Genomic DNA, 22295 nt, shown 5'->3' on the forward strand with positions numbered 1-22295 from the left:
ACCGTCTATCCTACGTGTTACCAGTGTACCCGAGACATTGTGAGGCCACCGTCTATCCTACGTGTTACCAGTGTACCCGAGACATTGTGAGGCCACCGTCTATCCTACGTGTTACCAGTGTACCCGAGACATTGTGAGGCCACCGTCTATCCTACGTGTTACCAGTGTACCCGAGACATTGTGAGGCCACCGTCTATCCTACGTGTTACCAGTGTACCCGAGACATTGTGAGGCCACCGTCTATCCTACGTGTTACCAGTGTACCCGAGACATTGTGAGGCCACCGTCTATCCTACGTGTTACCAGTGTACACCGAGACATTGTGAGGCCACAGTCTATCCTGTGGGAAGAGCAGGACAAACGGAGGAGCGGACAGTGCAGGGAGACTCCAACATCACGGGCAGTTCGTATTGGCAGGTGTTCATAAGTCAGGGACTCCCTGTATTCGGCACATACGACGCATGGACTTTTTCTCCCCATTTTTGGGTGAAGAAAAAGTGCGTCTTAAATGCCGAAAATTACGGTAAATATAGGGAAGGTTTCTGATGCTGAAACCAGTAAAATTACTGTAAAAGTGGGTATCCTGAATAATTTACAGCATTCTACTATATGTCATTACAGGGCCTCGGAGATTTTTTTACGCAGGCTGGACTTGTCAGCATCCCATTGGCTACGCCTACTCCTTAGTGGGGCCAATACGTCTGCGGCCAGTGTAAGAGATAGGTTAGGAAGCACGTCAGGGAGGTCGATACAGAAATAGCTTTATTCATATTTATATTAATTCTGTTATACTATAAACTGATTTTATATTTATATATAGATAATTATATAATTTGTTAGAAATCTTGAGGCACAACAACATCAGAACTAGGTGAAAAGTAGACATTTTTTTTTCAGCGAGCATTCTAAGAGCTCTGAATATGGTTCTGATCATTAGATATCCCTCCTATACATTGCTGAAGAATAGACACATTCATAATCAACATCATCAATAGAGTAACAGCACCGGGATGTCAAGATAAAAAAAGTCTCCTTCCCATACTAGTCTGTAAAGTGACTTTCTACCACCATTAGACAAAATAATGATCTTGGTGGACTTGCAACCTACAGGTCAAGCAGGAGACTGGACTGCATCTCTAGAGGGTTCGCTTGTTGGTCTATAACCCATGCCTGAAACCAGCAATCCCCCCACCCCAATAAGGCACAAGATCTCCCGTCACTCCAGCCACCAGTATAAACTACGCAGTCCAAGATGGATGACCAGGGCGCGCCACTCTCAAGGCCCTATTTATACCTGGACGAGTAATATTCCTCTTCCAGCTCGTAGAGGTCGATGGCGATCTCGTCCCGCAGGGAAATGAGTTTTTTGTCGCACTCGTCCTGCAGGCTGCGCAGCTGCTGGTTGCGCTGATTGATGGCCTCGTTCACCGAGGGAAAGTCGTTGAGGATGAGGTATTGCTTTAGGTCGGACACCAACCTCATGAGGGACTCGCCGGCTCGGACCTGCAACACACACCGCAGCACGGAGGTAAGTCTCTGCCGGCACCAGCATGTCATGGGACAGGAATGAGGAACGCAGCAGAGCGGGATAGGCCAGCAGTCAAACAGTACGAAAGACACGGAACTCCAACTGGAGCTTTGACAGGAAAAAGATCTATGAACAACAGTGGTGCACAAGCATAATGTTTAACCACTTCAGCCTACAGCGTGGAAAATCTCATGCATTCGAGCAACGTTCACCTCCCATTCATTCGCCAATAACTATATAGCTACTAATCAAAATTAATTGATCTATATCTTGTTTTTTCCGCCACTAATTAGGCTTTCTTTAGGTGGTACATTTTGCTAAGAATTATTTTTTTCTAAATCCATTTTAACAGGAAGATTAAGAAAGAAATGGAAAAAAATCATTATTTCTCAGTTTTTGGCCATTGTAGTTTAATACATGCTACCGTAATTAAAACCCATGTATTTTATTTGCATATTTGTCCCGCTTATTATGCCTTATCACAATTTATGGCACCGATATTTTATTTAGAAATAAAGGTGCATTTTTTCAATTTGCGTTCATCACTATTTACAAGCTTATAATTAAAAAGAAAAATGAATAAGATGCTCTCTTAACATGTATATTTAAAAAGTTTAGACCCTTAGGTAACTATTTATGTAGTTTTTTTTTTTTTTTAATTGTAATTTTTTTATTTATTTTTTTATTAAAAAAATGTATGTGGGTGATTTTAGTTTGGGAGGTAAACAGCTATTTTTTTAGATGTAATGTAATGTAATTCTTTATTTAAAAAATGTATTTGGGTGCAGTTTACTATTTGGCCACAAGATGGCCACAGTGAAAAAAGTTCCTGGAGCGTACGATCAAACTGCCAGGAACTATTAGGAGGCTGTACATTTTTTTTCCGGGCAGAAATACCGCGCTCTCTGCTTAGAAAGAGTCGGTATTTCTCCGGGGGCTTAGATCGGTGAATGGGAATTATATTCCCATTCACTGATCGGGGGGCTAGCGGCAGGCAGCGGGAGCGCGCACCACGCTGCAGGAGCAGCACAGTCTATCTGGACGGATATATCCGTCCAGATAGGGTCAAGTGGTTAAAGAGGCTCTGTAACTTCAAAAAGGTCCTCTGGAGGGTACTTACCTCAGGAGGGGGAAGCCTCTGGATCCTATCGAGGCTTCCCCCGTCCTCCTCCGTCTCACGGTGGCAGCGCTGGAGACAGAGTATATTTACCTTCCCCGGCTCCAGCGCAGGCGCAGTGGCGGCTCTCTGCTCGGGGTCAAGTAGAAATAGCCAATCTCGTTCACATCCGCTCTACTGCGCAGGCAAACTGCCGGAAAGGTAAATATTTAAAAGACCTCCGTTCGGGTCACCGTGGGACGGAGAAGGATGAGGGGAGCCTCGATAGAAGAAAACGTCCCAAATTAAAGGTCCTCTTAAAGGACAAATGAAATGAGACGGATATGGATACTGCCATATTGATTTCCTTTTAAACAATACTAGTTGCCTGGCAGCCCCGCTGGTCTTTTTGGCTGCAGTAGTGTCTGAATCACACCAGAAACAAGCATGCAGCTAAACTTGTCAGATCTGACAAGGTCAGAAACACCTGATCTCCTGCACACTTGTTCAGGGTCTATGGATAAAAGTATTAGAGGCAGAGGATCAGCAGGACAGCCAGGAAACTGGTATTGCTTACAAGGAAATCAAAATGGAAGCCTCCATATACCTCTATCCTTTAAGCTTTAAAGGATACCAGAGGTGAATAGGCATGTGTAAATGGAGGCTCATGACATGTTTGTGCATAAATGCGGATTATAACCGCACCGTTCATTCTCCTCCGTCACACTCCAATCAGCTGCAAATGGTTCTGTTATTAGCCTTGACTTGGCCTACTTACGCATGCACAATATCTCCATTCCCCCCCCCCCCCCCACGCAGGAGTCATTACATCCGGTTCAAAGGTCGTGGCGGGCCAAGTAACTGGTCTCATAATGGAGAAAGGGGGGGGGGGGAATTTCACGAACGGAGGACACAGCCTACAAAAGGATGATATTTATAACAAATGCACTACATGTAATATTGGGGTTTTGTTTGGGGGGGGGGGGTCTCGGATGTCCTTTAAAGTGAACCAGAGATGAGGCACCCTCATGTATTTTACCATATATATATATAACATTAGAGAAACCGCCTGCCATCCTCACTCAAGAGGGCTGTTGTAACACCACTACTTAAAAAACCATCTCTAGACCCCACCGAACTTGCTAACTACCGCCCAGTGTCACTTCTTCCATTTGCATCTAAATTACTTGAACGCCACATTCATGCTGAACTAAGTCAGTATTTATCTGCAAATTCCTTGATTGATCAGTTCCAATCTGGCTTCCGGCCAAACCACTCCACAGAAACAGCCCTCACCAAAGTAGCAAATGATCTCTTCACAGCTAAATCCAAAGGCTATTATTCCATACTCATCCTTCTAGATCTGTCATCAGCATTCGACACTGTCGACCACACTCTACTCCTACAGATCCTTTCATCTATAGGAATAAAGGACCCCTCTCTCTCCTGGATATCTTCCTACCTCTCTGGAAGGTCTTTCACTGTTTCTTATTCAGATCAGGCCTCCTCTTCACATCCTCTGTCTGTAGGGGTACCTCAAGGCTCTGTCCTCGGTCCCCTCCTCTTCTCCATCTACATGCACGGTCTTGGTAACTTAATCAGCTCATTTGGTTTCCAATACCACCTATATGCAGACTATACACAACTGTACCTATCGGCCCCAGACCTTAACTCCCTCCTCACACGGGTTCCCGACTGCCTGTCCGCTATCTCCTCTTTCATGTCCTCTCGCTTCTTAAAACTTAATATGAATAAAACTGAACTAATAGTCTTTCCACCATCCCTGTCCACCCCTTTGCCTGATATTACAATAAATGTTAACAACACGTCTATAACATCAGTTCCTAATGCACGGTGCTTGGGGGTAATATTTGATTCTTCTCTCTCATTTACTCCTCACATTAACTCCCTAACCAGCTCCTGCCATTTCCAACTGAAAAACATAGCACGTATCCGACCTTTTCTCTCCCATGACACAACCAAAATGTTAGTACATGCTCTTATTATATCTCGATTGGACTATTGCAATATATTGCGTGGTGGACTTCAGGGCTGTGGAGTCGGAGTCGTGGAGTCGGAGTCGTGGAGTCGGGCAATTTTGGGTGCCTGGAGTCGGAGTCGGGAAAAAATGCACCGACTCCGACTCCTAATGAATTTGTAACTGTAATTAAAATAGAAAATATGATAAAATGTTCTATTTCTCAGATAATAGTCATTAAAAATAATGTATATATACAGTATATACACAGTAATAGCTGTGCTTAGTCCACAAAAATGAAATAAACCAATCAAAATTAGTTACTTGTGCTGCTTCAATAAAGCAGTCCCCGTATTTTTAAGGTCAGATATACACATCTGATTGTGACTGTATATATGATGTGTACACAGGAATCTCTTATATATACTAAATAACATCTATGCTGTAAGAATAAAGCCTAATGTGTAGCTGTGTCACTAATAGAGATGGTCAACGAGATGGAAATAATTCTGCATTGATGCTGATTTATGCAAATGTATGCACTCCCTTTGCTGATGAAATCAAATAATTTGATAGGTTGTTAAAATTTGGTTTGGTGACTACAAATTAAAGGGTAACTGAGACGGATGAAAATTAAAGTTTTATACATACCTGGGGCTTCCTCCAGCCCCCTTCAGGCTTATCAGTCCCTCGCTGTCCTCCACCACCCGGATCTTCTGCTATGAGTCCTGGTAATTCAGCCAGTCAGCGCTGTCCGGCCGCATGCCGCTCCCACAGCCAGGAACATTCTGCACCTGCGCAATAGTGCTGCACAGGTGTAGTACGCTCCCGGCGGCGGAGTGTGTGCATGCGCACTACGCCCGACTGGCTTAAGTACCTGGACTCATAGCAGAAGATCCAGGTGGCGGAGGAGGACAACGAGGGACTGATTATCCTGAAGGCGGCTGGAGGAAGCCCCAGGTATGTATAAAACTTTAATTTCATCTGTCTCAGGTTTACTTTGTTACACAGTAGTACTATACTCTACATATGCACTCTCCACAGAGCTGCAGGGAATCCACTGAGAATGCTGTGCACATTGAACACAGAGGTGTTGTCTGTTTACAATCTCCTCATTCCCCTGCAGAGTACCTGCACATTATTCTTACATGTACCCACACTTACATTGCCTAGGGCCTGATAGATGTACTTTGTTCCGGTTTGTACCTTTTACAAGTACTCTTACCAAGGACTAGTTTTAGTCTAAAGGGAATAAATATAGTAGTCTACATATCCTTCTCACTTCAGTCGTCCTGTAAAATTCCTAAGCAAAAACAAGTAAGATTCTCCGGGCACCAGATGGATTTGCAAGTCACCTTTAATAAACTCCCAGCACCTTCATAGATACATACAACAATTCTAAGCCTTACAGCTGTTTCACAGGATAAACCTGCTTCTTCAGAGGCAGAAGATACAAAGTATGGCATAAAAAACACGATATATATAGAGAAATACATTAGCATCAAGTCTTACCAAACGCTGCAGGTTTCCCGCACTGCCGAGCGCGCGCCAGAGTGAAGCGCCGCCCCGAGCCGGTCAGTCCGCCCGCTGGAGGAGGCACGCCCCCTTGCTTGGGAGCGTGCAATGGGATTTCCCCAAGCGTCACGTGACTAAAGTCACGTGACCCGCATATCTCACTTCCTCCACTTTCTAATTGGCTGCCGGTATCAGTGCGGAGACTGCAGAGCGTAGCCTAGACAACCAGGCACGCCGTTTGAAGACCTGCAACAACAAAGAGATAAAAACAGCATTTAGTACGCATTCACAATGCGCCATGTAAACGTCTTAAAACAGGTATACAATGCAGCAAAAGGGAGAGGAAACTGATGGATAGACGCAAACATCCGCATTATATGCGGATCATTGGTGGCATAGAACCAAAGTTGCATGGAAAGATACGATTTCAGTTTATATATACAGGAATTAGAAATTCAGTTCATATAAAGAGGAGGTACCTTCAAAGAGGGAAAAAGGGGATTAGTACATACAAAGGGGAAAAAATCTGGGCTAAAGTTACTTAGCAACCTATTTATCAAATGGTTAAAAAGTGAACAGAAGTGGGCTGAAAAAGGAGGAAACAGTACTCCAAACCGCTACTATTAATGTTTGTCCAAAAAACACCAAAGTTCATTTCTCTCATTGAGACCCATCCTACCACACGCTCCTGTAAGGGAAATAAGTCTTGCCTCCTCCCTTCGCAGGAGTTGATCCCTAGACCCCCCTCTACGTGGGGCAGACACCGATTTGAGACCACAGAATCTTAAACATTCAGCATTCCCTGCATGTAGATCCCTGATATGAGCAATAAACCTACCAGCCCCCTTACCAGTTTCAATGGACTTATAGTGCTCCTGGAATCGGGTCTTAATCGGACGCGTGGTTTTGCCAATGTAGAACCTCATACATGGGCAAAACACCACATACACCGTAAATTCAGTTCCACAGTGTATACAGTCCTTAATCTGCACCGTATATCCGCCAAGTTGTATATTTTTACACGGACAGAATTGATGGCAATGACAGCAATTGTGGCAACGGAAATTGCCCTTAGGCCTAGCCTTGGTCAGCCAATCAGGTTCACCAAGGTCCCTGAATTCACTGCTGACCAACCTGTCACCGATAGTCGGGGCACGACGAAACGTTATCATTGCTTTTTCGGGCAACCGTTTTTCCCAATTAGGGCGGCTGCGCAGCTCGACCCAATTCCTTGAGACAGCCTTTCGAATCTTGTCTGACATGGGGGAAAAATCAAAGACAAAAGGCACATTGGCTTTATGATCCACAATATTATTCTTCTTGCTTCTTCTGCCTGTACCTCTTTTCAGGATATCCTCTCGTCCACGGCTATCAGCCTTATTGAAGGCCTCAATCAGTAGAGAGAGAGGGTACCCTCGATTTAAAAGTCTGTACCCTAACTCCCTACTCTGGGTAATGAAATCACCATGTTTGCTATTGTTTCTTTTGAGACGTAAGAATTGACTGTATGGAATGCTGTTCACAACATGACGGGGATGATAACTATCATAGGCCAGGATGGAATTAGTGGAAGTGGCTTTCCTAAAGCCCCTGGACAAAAGCCGCCCTTCATCCACATAGATGACCAAGTCCAAAAACTCCATCTCCGTGCCTCCCCACACGCCAGTGAACCTCATGTTGAGGTCATTCTGCCTCAACCATCCTACAAATTCGTGGAAGAGGGACTCAGTCCCGTCCCAAACAAGAAGCACATCATCCATATACCGATGCCAGGACACGATTGCGTGGCGATAGGGATTATCATGGTTGTAAATATATTGGTCCTCCCAGTAAGCCAGAAAAATATTGGCAAACGTGGGGGCCACTGATGTCCCCATCGCCACGCCCGAGGCCTGTGTGTACCATTGATTATTGAAAAGGAAGGCATTGTGGGTAAGAACAAAGGACAAACATTTGCCAATATAATCTACCCAATCCACATCTTTGCCCCTTTCCATTAGAAACGATTTAATCACTGTTACCCCTAGTTTTTGAGGGATTCTAGTATACAGACTTTCTACATCTATGGATGCCAGAAAATACTGGTCTTTCCATTCGATGGTTGGTAGAAGCCTCAGAACTGCCAATGTGTCTGCCAAGTGGGAGGGAACTTCCTCCAAAAATGGTCTTAATGTATATTCAAGGTACCGGGATAAAGGTTCCGTGACCGATCCCTTGGCAGACACAATCGGGCGACCCGGAGGGCACTCCAGATTTTTATGAACCTTCGGTAAAAAATACCAGACTGGTTTCCTGGGAAAGTCTGGGAAAAGACCCTCCCCCAATTTACGGGATAACCACCCTTGTTCTACACCCTGTCTCAAAAGGGTGCGTAAAGTCTTCAGATAGTGCTGTGTTGGATCACCTCTGAGTTTCTCATAAAAACCATCCGGGCCTTCAAGCTGTCTAAGACCCTCTTTCAAGTAATAAGCTCTTGACATTAAAACCAGGTTGCCCCCTGGCATCCATAGATGTAGAAAGTCTGTATACTAGAATCCCTCAAAAACTAGGGGTAACAGTGATCAAATCGTTTCTAATGGAAAGGGGCAAAGATGTGGATTGGGTAGATTATATTGGCAAATGTTTGTCCTTTGTTCTTACCCACAATGCCTTCCTTTTCAATAATCAATGGTACACACAGGCCTCGGGCGTGGCGATGGGGACATCAGTGGCCCCCACGTTTGCCAATATTTTTCTGGCTTACTGGGAGGACCAATATATTTACAACCATGATAATCCCTATCGCCACGCAATCGTGTCCTGGCATCGGTATATGGATGATGTGCTTCTTGTTTGGGACGGGACTGAGTCCCTCTTCCACGAATTTGTAGGATGGTTGAGGCAGAATGACCTCAACATGAGGTTCACTGGCGTGTGGGGAGGCACAGAGATGGAGTTTTTGGACTTGGTCATCTATGTGGATGAAGGGCGGCTTTTGTCCAGGGGCTTTAGGAAAGCCACTTCCACTAATTCCATCCTGGCCTATGATAGTTATCATCCCCGTCATGTTGTGAACAGCATTCCATACAGTCAATTCTTACGTCTCAAAAGAAACAATAGCAAACATGGTGATTTCATTACCCAGAGTAGGGAGTTAGGGTACAGACTTTTAAATCGAGGGTACCCTCTCTCTCTACTGATTGAGGCCTTCAATAAGGCTGATAGCCGTGGACGAGAGGATATCCTGAAAAGAGGTACAGGCAGAAGAAGCAAGAAGAATAATATTGTGGATCATAAAGCCAATGTGCCTTTTGTCTTTGATTTTTCCCCCATGTCAGACAAGATTCGAAAGGCTGTCTCAAGGAATTGGGTCGAGCTGCGCAGCCGCCCTAATTGGGAAAAACGGTTGCCCGAAAAAGCAATGATAACGTTTCGTCGTGCCCCGACTATCGGTGACAGGTTGGTCAGCAGTGAATTCAGGGACCTTGGTGAACCTGATTGGCTGACCAAGGCTAGGCCTAAGGGCAATTTCCGTTGCCACAATTGCTGTCATTGCCATCAATTCTGGCCGTGTAAAAATATACAACTGGGCGGATATACGGTGCAGATTAAGGACTGTATACACTGTGGAACTGAATTTACGGTGTATGTGGTGTTTTGCCCATGTATGAGGTTCTACATTGGCAAAACCACGCGTCCGATTAAGACCCGATTCCAGGAGCACTATAAGTCCATTGAAACTGGTAAGGGGGCTGGTAGGTTGATTGCTCATATCAGGGATCTACATGCAGGGAATGGTGAATGTTCAAGATTCTGTGGTCTCAAATCGGTGTCTGCCCCACGTAGAGGGGGGTCTAGGGATCAACTCCTGCGAAGGGAGGAGGCAAGACTTATTTCCCTTACAGGAGCGTGTGGTAGGATGGGTCTCAATGAGAGAAATGAACTTTGGTGTTTTTTGGACAAACATTAATAGTAGCGGTTTGGAGTACTGTTTCCTCCTTTTTCAGCCCACTTCTGTTCACTTTTTAACCATTTGATAAATAGGTTGCTAAGTAACTTTAGCCCAGATTTTTTCCCCTTTGTATGTACTAATCCCCTTTTTCCCTCTTTGAAGGTACCTCCTCTTTATATGAACTGAATTTCTAATTCCTGTATATATAAACTGAAATCGTATCTTTCCATGCAACTTTGGTTCTATGCCACCAATGATCCGCATATAATGCGGATGTTTGCGTCTATCCATCAGTTTCCTCTCCCTTTTGCTGCATTGTATACCTGTTTTAAGACGTTTACATGGCGCATTGTGAATGCGTACTAAATGCTGTTTTTATCTCTTTGTTGTTTCAGGTCTTCAAACGGCGTGCCTGGTTGTCTAGGCTACGCTCTGCAGTCTCCGCACTGATACCGGCAGCCAATTAGAAAGTGGAGGAAGTGAGATATGCGGGTCACGTGACTTTAGTCATGTGACGCTTGGGGAAATCCCATTGCACGCTCCCAAGCAAGGGGGCGTGCTTCCTCCAGCGGGCGGACTGACCGGCTTGGGGCGGCGCTTCACTCTGGCGCGCGCTCGGCAGTGCGGGAAACCTGCAGCGTTTGGTAAGACTTGATGCTAATGTATTTCTCTATATATATCGTGTTTTTTATGCCATACTTTGTATCTTCTGCCTCTGAAGAAGCAGGTTTATCCTGTGAAACAGCTGTAAGGCTTAGAATTGTTGTATGTATCTATGAAGGTGCTGGGAGTTTATTAAAGGTGACTTGCAAATCCATCTGGTGCCCGGAGAATCTTACTTGTTTTTGCCTGGATATAATACTTACTGGAGGCACAGTGGATATAGCACCTGCAGCTCCTGGCCTGCCAAGTCAGCATCTAGTGCCGATTTTTCTCCTCTTCCTTGCAAAATTCCTAAGCGTTGGCAGTTAAGAGACGAATTTCATGTTACATATTTTTAATCAACAAAATTGTAATATGCAAATTAGAGGAGTCGGAGTCGAGGAGTCGGAGTCGGTGGAATCCTAAACTGAGGAGTCGGAGTCGGTGGATTTTTGGACCGACTCCACAGCCCTGGTGGACTTCCAACTAACCGACTAACACCGCTCAATTTTGTACTGAACTCTGCTGCTCGACTCATTCATCTCTCCTCTCGCTCTTCCTCTGCTGACCCTCTCTGTCAAGCTCTTCACTGGCTACCAATTAATGAGAGGATTCAGTTCAAACTCTTAACCCTAACCTACAAAGCTCTCCACAATCTCTCTCCCCTGTACATCTCCTCACTAGTCTCCAGATACCAACCCAACCGCAATCTCAGATCTGCACACGAGCTTCTTCTATCCTCTTCTACAATTACCTCCTCACATTCACGTGTACAAGACTTCTCACGTGCCTCACCCCTCCTCTGGAATGCCCTTCCACAACACATTCGCCACTCTCCCACCTTTGAAATTTTTAAACGCTCCCTCAAAACCCACCTTTTCCGACAAGCATATTCTCTAGCTTAGGCCATGCACCCACTAAATAACCTAATTACGCACTGCCTGTACATATACTGTATACATCCCCACCTCTTGTTTCCACCCCATTCCTTTAGATTGTAAGCTTGCAAGGGCAGGGCTCCCATCCTTTTGTATCATGGACTGTTATTCATTTAATTGCTTGCACACTGTTAGACATTTATACATTTTAGTCATCATGTTAAATCAAATTGTAATCAGCAGTGCTGTATTTTGTATCAGTGCTCATATTTGATGTAGATCATTGTCTGTATCATTATGTATCCCTTGTTTGTTTTCTTACATTGTACAGCGCCACGGAATATGTTGGCGCTTTATAAATAAATAATAATAATAATACCCTGCTCTCTGTTTCATTCTTCACTGCACAGCTTGCTTCTTATTAGCCCTGATAAAATCCCCGACTGAGCATTCACCCTGGCTTTGCTCAGAAATCATTATAGCTGAGTCTGTCTTCTCTGGTGTCTTTTCAAGCCCAACCCTGCCCCCTTGTGGCTCTGCTCAGGAATCATTATAGCTGAGTCATTATAGCAAAGCCAGACTGAATGCTCAGGCGGGGATTTTATCAGGGCTGATAAGAAGCAAGCTGTGCAGTGAAGAATGAAACAGAGAGCAGGGTAGGTGTTTTCTCTAATGTTTCCACTGATGGCAAAATACGAGGGTGCTTCGTCTCTGGTTCACTTTAACTACCTCTGTGGATTTCCACAAAACATCGTAGCAATTTTGGGTACCTGGAGTCGGAGTCGGTGGTCTCAAAAAACTGAGGAGTCTGAGTCAGAAGATTTTTGTACCGACTCCACAGCCCTGGAGCAGAGAAACCCTGGCTTAGAAGATGTATTGTAACCCACAGCTATGCGTAGAAAAAGGTCAGAAAAGGATTAAGCTGGAATGGGGTCCTAGGCAATATAGAAGTTTTTGCCCACCATCTTTAATAAGATTTGGTGGGGGTAGCATCCAGCAGGCCCCTAGACTCTCTCCAGGCCCAAGGCCACTGCCTAGGTTGCCTTGTGGATGATGCGGCTTTGTGTCTGTGCAATTCCCTAATTACTGGAATGAACTGCAGCTCAGAACACTCTCTGAACATGGCAGTTCAGGAAGGAAGCAGTCACATGTGCCGGGGTGCACTAAGTCCAATATTCGCATCCTTCAGCACAGTAATTCGGACTCACTGAGGGAGTCCGGACACATCGATGACAGGGGTACTTACAATATTGGCCGCCCGGACGTGCATCTCGTAATTATCTTGTTCTCCTTGAGTTGAGCGGGATACTTGGTGCTCCTCCTCAATCTGGAACAAAAATGGATCACGTTAAGCTGAAAGACCAGACCCAACAACGAGTTGGTTTTAACCACTTAAAGGACCACAGGCTTTACTCCCCTAGTGACCAGGCTTTTTTTTGTTTTTGTTTTTACAAATTAGGCCCCTGCAGCTTCAAGGGCTCACTGCAGGGCCATACAACTCAGCACACACAAGTGATCCTTCCCCCTTTTCTGCCCACCAACAGAACGTTCTGTTGGTGGGCTCTGATCTCTGCTGCCCTGTTTGTTTATTGTTATTTTTTTATTTAACCAAAATCATACGCACCCGAGAGGGGAGATTAAGCTGTCATATGACAGCTGACATCTCCCCTCAGTGATCAGGAGCCATCGCGACTGGCTCCTGATCACGTGATCGCTACGATCGCCGGCGGATGGTAGTGATCACTATTAGAGCAGCGGCGGTAGGAGAGGAAGAAGAGGATCCACTCACCTCCCTGCCGTTCCCACGATGATCCCCACCGCTCTGGCCGGCATCACTGCTCGCTCTGACTGTAATGTTGGGTCCCAGCTTAATGACATCATCAAGCCACGACCCGGAAATTAGAGTCAGTGTGAGCAGGGATGCTGACCAGAGCGGAGGGGGCTAGTCCTGCTCATCGCTGGAGCCTAGGACGCTAGCCATACTGGGGATCCAGCTGCCTGACACCCCCCCCCCCCCCCCCAAAGTTTAATGTCCAGGTCCTTATGGGATGTTAGGCTGCCAGTCCCCAATAGGTTAATACATTTGTCTATTTTTTTCCCCAGCTTTCCCTCCCTCCCCCCACCAGCCAATCACCACGAGCGGCTGTCATAGGCATCAGCCTATGAGAGTCGAGCGCTCCTGAGCCTCTGTAGGGGATAGCGCTGTACATTGTAAATAGACGGCGATCGCCGCTGGGAGACTGATGACGGAGCGGAGCTCTGTCATTCAAGCAGAGATGCGCACACAATCTCCTGCAAAACACGACCCCAGGACTTCACTACAATTGTCGTTATGTGGTCCTGAGGGAGCTGCCGGCAAGTGGAGCGGTAGGCAAGTGGTTAAAGGACATCCAAGGTAAAAATAAAAAAATATATGATGAGAAAAACAATTGTATATAACCTCCTTCTCCAAAAAATTACCTTTTAAGATATCCCAGTATTATTTTATATCATTATAAAATTATGACACCTTCACTGAAGTATACCAGAGCTCAAATCTATGAATTATTGAACCTTTTTATCTCTTTCCTGCTCTCAGAAGCCATTTTCTGTCAGGAAAGGGTTTTATGTCTGTAATTACTCATCAGGGTTATGCTACAGTCTTACCCAGTTCGACCAGGAAAGAAGCTGTCACTTGCATACCTCATGTCTCCCTCTTTCAGGCAGAGAACGAAAAAAGGAACACAGCCTAGTTATTTGTGTGCTTGGCACTGTACATACCCATGTCTATCTCATCATGTCACATGTATCCTTTAACAAAGTCCTCAGACTCACTGGGAGATGCAGAGGCAATGTAATCTGATTAAACAAATGATGGCCATCTGGAGATTTTTTTTCCTTTTTTGGGATAACTGGTCCAAGTAAAAGCTCCTATACAATATAGGATAAGAAACTTATTCAGGAAGCTTAAAGAGAAACTCCAACCAAGAATTGAACTTTATCCCAATCCGTAGCTGATACCCCCTTTTACATGAGAAATCTATTCCTTTTCACAAACAGACCATCAGGGGGTGCTGTATGACTGATATTGTGGAGAAACCCCTCCCACAAGAAGCTCTGAGGACCGAGGTACTCCTGGCAATTTCCAGTCTGTGAACCTTGTTGCCTTGTGGGAAATGGCTGTTTACAGCTGTTTCCAACTGCCAAAAAAGCATGCAGCAGCTACATTACCTGCCAACAGTAAAAATGTCACCATGTAATAAAAATGTCAGAATGTAAATCAGGGATTTAAAAGAATTTACAATGGGCAAACACTGACTAAATCATTTATACATAATAATTGTAAAAAATGAAGCTTTTTTTATTACATGATTTTCACTGGAGTTCCTCTTTAACTCAAAGCGTTTTCTCCCAGAGGCAGGTATATGAGTTACAATACCACTGTTAGCCAAAATGGCCTCCATTCACTACGGGGTGCTCGGTAAAATAATTTAGGTCGGTGAAATACCACATTCGGCATGTTACATTTTTCTTTCCTTTTTCACTAAGATTTCCTGCATGCGGTAGAAGTTTGGTAACTTACCGAACAAACATGCCTTAATTCACTAAGCCCTGCTCAATAAGTCTCACCAGCTGTGGTGCGGCTCAGATAGGAAGCTGTGTGCATGAGAAGGGAGTTTTTCTGTCCAGCGCATCCCCGACAGCCCTTTAGATGTGCTGCAGCCACCAGAGGGAGTGCTTCTGTATTTGAGTACTCAGATATTAACATCTAAAGGGATACAGAAAAGCCTTTTAAAAAGGTCTTCTTCCTCTGCTCTGCGTTCTGAATTCCCGCCCTCCAGAGTATCGGACCAAATTGGGTGAGAAGCAGCTGCCTGGTACTCCATATTGGCTTTCTGCTACATCTGTCAACATTTACCGCATGGAGATTGTGAGTTACCGGCTGATCAAAGCTGGAGGTAAATACTACCGAACACTTTTATTTGATTTACCGACAGCTTTAATCTTTTTAATCTTTGTGAAATGCAATTACTTGACATTTCAGAAAACAGCTGATTTTGCCAATCACCTTCCAAAATGGCAAATCGCTAAACATGAACTGAAAAGTAAAATTAGTGGGGTAAATTACTGAGTTGTGCAGTAAATACCCCAAGAAATATCAAGAAATTGCAATTCACAAAGATGAAAGCATTCGTTAAATTGAGCCTATAGGGAGAACTATGCAGCCTATAAGGATAGAACCAGGCAGCCTATAAGGAGAGAACCAGGCAGCCTATAGGGAGAGAACCAGGCAGCCTATAGGGAGAGAACCAGAGAGAACCAGGCAGCTTATAGGGAGAGAACCAGGCAGCCTATAGGGAGAGAACCAGAGAGAACCAGGCAGCTTATAGGGAGAGAACCAGGCAGCCTATAGGGAGAGAACCAGGCAGCCTATAGGGATAGAACCAGGCAGCCTATAGGGATAGAACCAGGCAGCCTATAGGGATAGAACCAGGCAGCCTATAGGGATAGAACCAGGCAGCCTATAGGGATAGAACCAGGCAGCCTATAGGGAGAGAACCAGGCAGTCTATAAGGAGAGACCCAGGCAGCCTATAGGGATCGGAGCAGTGCTTTTCAGCGCTGCTAGATTTGGGCGCAGCCAGCGCCGCCATAGACTGTAATGGGAATCTATAGCGGCGCTCAGTGAGTAACGTCGGCTCCGTCACAAGACGGAGCCGAAGTTGCTTAAAAAAACATGATAATTCGGCCTCCAGCAATCGCTGGAAGCCAAATTATTTCATTCCCCCACTATCAATGGCGGCCTGGAGAGGGAATAGTAATTAAATCGGCCCGGACTTGTGCAGAAGCAGGATCAGCCATATACCGGCTGTATCCTGCGCCCAAGTGTACCGGCGCCGATTTCAAATGTACTCTATAGGGACAGAACCAGGCAGCCTATAGGGAGAGAACCAGGCAGCCTATAGGGAGAGAACCAGGCAGCCTATAGGGAGAGAACCAGGCAGCCTATAGGGAGAGAACCAGGCAGCCTATAGGGAGAGAACCAGGCAGCCTATAGGGAGAGAACCAGGCAGCCTATAAGGAGAGAACCAGGCAGCCTATAAGGAGAGAACCAGGCAGCCTATAGGGAGAACCAGGCAGCCTATAAGGAGAGCCAGGCAGCCTATAGGGAGAGAACCAGGCAGCCTATAGGGAGAGAACCAGGCAGCCTATAGGGAGAGAACCAGGCAGCCTATAAGGACAGAACCAGGCAGCCTATAGGGAGAGAACCAGGCAGCCTATAAGGAGAGAACCAGGCAGCCTATAGGGAGAGAACCAGGCAGCCTATAAGGAGAGAACCAGGCAGCCTATAGGGATAGAACCAGGCAGCCTATAGGGAGAGAACAAGGCAGCCTATAAGGAGAGAACCAGGCAGCCTATAGGGAGAACCAGGCAGCCTATAGGGAGAGAACCAGGCAGCCTATAAGGAGAGAACCAGGCAGCCTATAAGGAGGGAACCAGGCAGCCTATAGGGAGAGCCAGGCAGCCTATAAGGGGAGAACCAGGCAGCCTATAGGGAGAACCAGGCAGCCTATAAGGAGAGAACCAGGCAGCCTATAGGGAGAGCCAGGCAGCCTATAAGGGGAGAACCAGGCAGCCTATAGGGAGAACCAGGCAGCCTATAAGGAGAGAACCAGGCAGCCTATAGGGAGAGCCAGGCAGCCTATAGGGATAGAACCAGGCAGCCTATAGGGAGAGCCAGGCAGCCTATAAGGGGAGAACCAGGCAGCCTATAAGGAGAGCCAGGCAGCCTATAGGGAGAACCAGGCAGCCTATAGGGATAGAACCAGGCAGCCTATAGGGATAGAACCAGGCAGCCTATAGGGATAGAACCAGGCAGCCTATAGGGATAGAACCAGGCAGCCTATAGGGAGAGAACCAGGCAGCCTATAGGGATAGAACCAGGCAGCCTATAGGGATAGAACCAGGCAGCCTATAGGGAGAGCCAGGCAGCCTATAGGGAGAGAACCAGGCAGCCTATAGGGAGAGAACCAGGCAGCTTATAGGGATAGAACCAGGCAGCCTATAGGGATAGAACCAGGCAGCCTATAGGGAGAGAACCAGGCAGCCTATAGGGATAGAACCAGGCAGCCTATAGGGAGAGCCAGGCAGCCTATATGGAGAGAACCAGGCAGCCTATAAGGAGAGAACCAGGCAGCCTATAGGGAGAACCAGGCAGCCTATAAGGAGAGCCAGGCAGCCTATAGGGAGAACCAGGCAGCCTATAGGGATAGAACCAGGCAGCCTATAAGGAGAGAACCAGGCAGCCTATAAGGAGAGAACCAGGCAGCCTATAAGGAGAGAACCAGGCAGCCTATAGGGAGAGAACCAGGCAGCCTATAGGGATAGAACCAGGCAGCCTATAGGGAGAGCCAGGCAGCCTATAGGGAGAGCCAGGCAGCCTATAGGGAGAGCCAGGCAGCCTATAGGGAGAGCCAGGCAGCCTATAGGGAGAGCCAGGCAGCCTATAGGGAGAGCCAGGCAGCCTATAGGGAGAGCCAGGCAGCCTATAGGGAGAGCCAGGCAGCCTATAGGGAGAGCCAGGCAGCCTATAGGGAGAGCCAGGCAGCCAACAGGGAGAGCCAGGCAGCCAACAGGGAGAGCCACACACCTTCTCATTTGATTTGATCCGATACCCTGGAGGGCGGGACTTCAGTCAGGCAGAGCAGGAGAAGGAAACTTTTTAGTTGTGAATATTTGTATGCTCTTATACAGAAGAGCTCCCTCTGGTGGCCGCAGAACATATAAAGGGATGCTGGTGATGCACTGGACAGAAAACCCGACAGATGCACACAGATACACAGCTTCTTGCCTGACTAGCTGGTAAGTGAGACTTACCGAGCAGGACTTGCATGTTTATTTGGAAAATTACCAAACTTCTACTACATTGGAAAAAAAAAAAAAAAAGTGTAAAATACTGAAGACGGTATTTACCGACCTAAATTATTTTACCAAACTGCCCTTGGTGTATTGAGGCCATTGTGTCATTTTGAATGTCAAAGTGACCCGGAGACGATGGATATGAAAGATTTTTGCGTACCCGGGGCTTCCTCCAGCCCCATAAGCACGGATGCGTCCCTCGCTGTCCTCCCACGTGCCTCTGTTAAGCCGCGATCACCTCTCGGTATTCGGCTCAGTCGGGCCCAGTCTGACTCAGTGACATCAGCTGGGGACTTTTGCGCTTGCACAGGAGGTCTGCGCATGAGCAGAAGGTCCTCTGCTGACGTCACTGAGCCGAATACCGGAGCTGATTGACGCTTAACGGAGGTACTCAGGAGGACGGCAAGGGACACATCCATGCAGGCCCAGATTTACCTCACAGGAGCCTATAGGCACAGATGTCCTGGCACCTTAGACTCCGCCCTCTATGAACCGTCAAACCCCCGCTGAACTAAACCACAAGTGTGCTGGCTGGCCCAGCTGTCACTTCTCTCTTACTTCCCTTGCCCGTCATAGGTAGCTATTAGTATTAGGTAGCCAGAAGTATCCTCAATATTAAAGAGAACCCGAGGCGGGTTTGAAGAATATTATCTGCATACAGAGGCTGGATCTGCCTATACAGCCCAGCCTCTGTTGCTATCCCAAACCCCCCTAAGGTCCCCCTGCACTCTGCAATCCCTCATAAATCACAGCTACGCTGCTGACAAACAGCTTGTCAGAGCTGGCTGTGTTTATCTCTATAGTGTCAGTCTGCTGCTCTTCCCGCCTCCTGCAGAACTCCAGTCCCCGCCTGCATCCCTTCCCTCCCTGCTGATTGGAGGGAAGGGACGGGGGCAGGGATCGGAGCTATGCAGGAGGCGGGGGAGCAGCCGAGACTGACACTACAGATGTAAACACAGCCTCACAGCATGGCTGTGATTTATGAGGGATTGCAGAGTGCAGGGGAACCTTAGGGGGGTTTGGGATAGCAACAGAGGCTGGGCTGTATAGGCAGATCCAGCCTCTGTATGCAGATAACATTCTTTAAACACACCTCGGGTTCTCTTTAAGTAGCTAGCTGTGCCCCCGACTGAGGGGAGATTTCGTCAGTGAAATGTCAAGAGCTGGCCGAGAAACCTCTCATTTATGCTCTGTTTGGGACTCTGCATAGGGAAGAAGGGAGGGAGGCACTCAGGGAGGGGAGTGAGCCGCCTTTCCATCATCAGGCGCATGTAGGCACGTGCCTATGGTGCCTTATGGTAAATCCGGCCCTGCACCAATGTTTATGGGGCTGGAGGAAGCCGCGGGTAAGTAAAAAATCTTTACTATCCACCGTCTCTGGTACACTGTAAGAGTACACTGAAGGACAGCTGTACATCCACTAAAGAGGACTCTCTGTGAATGGCAGGATTAGAGGGACATGCTCACCCGGGCACTTTTGATGATCTCGGTGAAGTTATCCATGATTGATTTAATGTCATCCTTCAGCCTCTTGTTATAGGACTGCAGCAAAGTCTCCTTACTCTGCGGTAACACTCTCTGCTGAGACATGATGTCACACCCCTGGAGACATGAAGGAACAGCAGGAACCACGTTATGACATCACATTAAAGTGGACCTGAACTCTTGCACAGGACGGAAAGAAGTTAAAAAAGAAATGCAAAATGTATGTGTTTAGAGAGTTAAGCCTCTCCAATTCCCCCTCATCTGTGACTAATCATCACTGTAATCTGATCTCTCAGCTGTGTCAGCTCAGGAATTTCCTCTACCACGGCAAAGCAGCTGATCTGTAAAACACAGGCTGTTAACCCTATGTCTGCTTCCATGAAAGCAGGAAGTAGACACACTGCAGATTTATTGCAGGATTTGTATCAGCTGTATCAAAGAAATGTTTTTCTTTAAAACATTATGCTGTTGCGTAGCTTTAAGAGCATAGAGGAGGTTCTGAGTTCAGGTCTGCTACCACTTAAAGGGAACCTTAACTGAGAGGGATATGGATGTTTCCTTTTAAACAATACCAGTTGCCTGGCAGTCCTGCTGATCTCTTTGGCTGCAGTAGTGTCTGAATCACACACCTGAAACAAGCATGCAGCTAATCCTGTCACACTTCAGTCAGAGCACCTGATCTGCATGCTTGTTCAGGGGCTGTGGCTAAAAGTATTAGAGACACAGGATCAGCAGGAGAGTCAGGAAACAGGCTTTACCCCCTAGGGACCAGGCTATTTTTTACAGGTTAGGCCACTGCAGCTTTAAGGGCCCGCTGCAGGGCTGTACAACTCAGCACACAAGTGACCCCTCCCCCCCCCCTTTTCTGCTGCAGTTTCCATTAGTTTAATGTTCCTTGCGATTTGCGATCAGAAGCAAATCGCAGGCTAGTGGAAAAAGGCCCTTAAATTGTACTGCGCTGCGATCTACGGAAGCGATGTACTGGGGACAGCCATGTGACACGGCTGTCCCCCTATGAGGCTCAGGAGCGATCCGCTGTCATAGGCTGAAGCATTTGACAGCCGATCGCTGTCATTGGCTGGCAGAGGGAGGGAGGGGACAATAACAATATAAAGAAAAGTATATTTATAATAATAAAAAAAAACAAATACAAAAAATATAAACATTGTGGGAGTGATCAAAGCCCACCAACAGAAAGCTCTCAAATGCTTCAGCCTATGACAGCGGATCGCTCCTGAGCCTCATAGGGGGACAGCCGTGTCACATGGCTGTCCCCAGTACATCGCTTCCGTAGATCGCAGCGCAGTACAATTTAAGGGCCTTTTTCCACTAGCCTGCGATTTGCTTCTGATCGCAAATCGCAAGGAACATTAAACTAATGGAAACTGCAGCAGCAATTTCCATTAGTGCAATCCGATTGCGATGCGATTTTGGTCAAAGCGCAATCGTCGTCCTGCCACGTTTTGTATACGATTGAGCTGCACTATAATGAGTATAGTAGCTCAATCGCAATCGCATGGCGGAAATTGAAACGCGATTGCGATCGGCAGCGCGATCGCATTTCATAGTGGAAAAGAGCCCTAACAGTCTCCTTTCGGCGATCGCCGCTGGGAGACTGATGGCGGAGCTGAGCTGCGTCATTCGAGCAGGGATGCGCGCGCAATCTAATCCAATTGGTGTTGAGCAGTCCTGGGGCTGCTGCCGCGTTCAGCCAATTGATGGAACATAGCTTGCAGAGTTCTGCAGAGGCCTAACCCCCATCTTCAGCCATACCAATAACTGTCCTCACACCATAATCACTGGACTTCATCCAGCGACCCCCAGGACTAACCTAACACTTTCCTCACTGACCACATGCCCGTCACTGATCCCCACCATTACGGACCTTACTCTACCACCGATAGCATACAGTGCTCGTAGCTCGGTCGGCCGATCAAATCTGAAGGTTTTTAAAGCATAAAACAAGAGCTCTTCTCAGCAGCAGTTCATAGAGCACGCGAGGAGCGGAAGTGATGATGGTGTCACATGACTATGATACAAAAGCCGAACTAACCAGCCGCCTTCATGTAAAGACGGGAGCATTCTATGACAGACGCGCAGCACTTCCGCCATCCTGCAGCAGAGGGCGCGCCTGCCTATTGCAGGATACGCTGTAGCGACAACGCTTTCCTTTATCCTCCAGCAGAGAGCGCTCCTGCCTATTGCAGGATACGCTGTAGCGACAACGCTTTCCTTTATCCTCCAGCAGAGAGCGCTCCTGCCTATTGCAGGATACGCTGTAGCGACAACGCTTTCCTTTATCCTCCAGCAGAGAGCGCTCCTGCCTATTGCAGGATACGCTGT

The 22295-nt window shown here is 46.8% G+C and overlaps 1 protein-coding gene across 3 annotated transcripts in view; it reads right to left on the minus strand.

Moving 5' to 3' along the window:
• The window catches only part of MED22 (mediator complex subunit 22), a 30131-nt gene extending 8154 nt beyond the window's left edge, over positions 1 to 21977 (minus strand). For 2 of the 3 annotated variants that reach the window (XM_068248995.1, XM_068248994.1), the window contains exons 1-4: positions 21838 to 21977; positions 19935 to 20069; positions 12815 to 12895; positions 1295 to 1503 (exon numbers count right to left, since the gene is read on the minus strand). In XM_068248995.1, coding sequence (XP_068105096.1) covers positions 1295 to 1503; positions 12815 to 12895; positions 19935 to 20057 — 413 coding nt within the window. In that variant the 5' untranslated portion in view covers positions 20058 to 20069; positions 21838 to 21977. Of the gene's footprint in view, positions 1 to 744; positions 1504 to 12814; positions 12896 to 19934; positions 20070 to 21837 lie in introns of those variants that run through there. The other variant, XM_068248996.1, reaches the window with a different exon arrangement.
• Between the last annotated feature and the right edge of the window lie 318 nt (positions 21978 to 22295).

This window comes from Hyperolius riggenbachi, chromosome 8 (genome assembly GCF_040937935.1).
Source record: "Hyperolius riggenbachi isolate aHypRig1 chromosome 8, aHypRig1.pri, whole genome shotgun sequence".
Lineage (NCBI taxonomy): Eukaryota > Metazoa > Chordata > Amphibia > Anura > Hyperoliidae > Hyperolius > Hyperolius riggenbachi.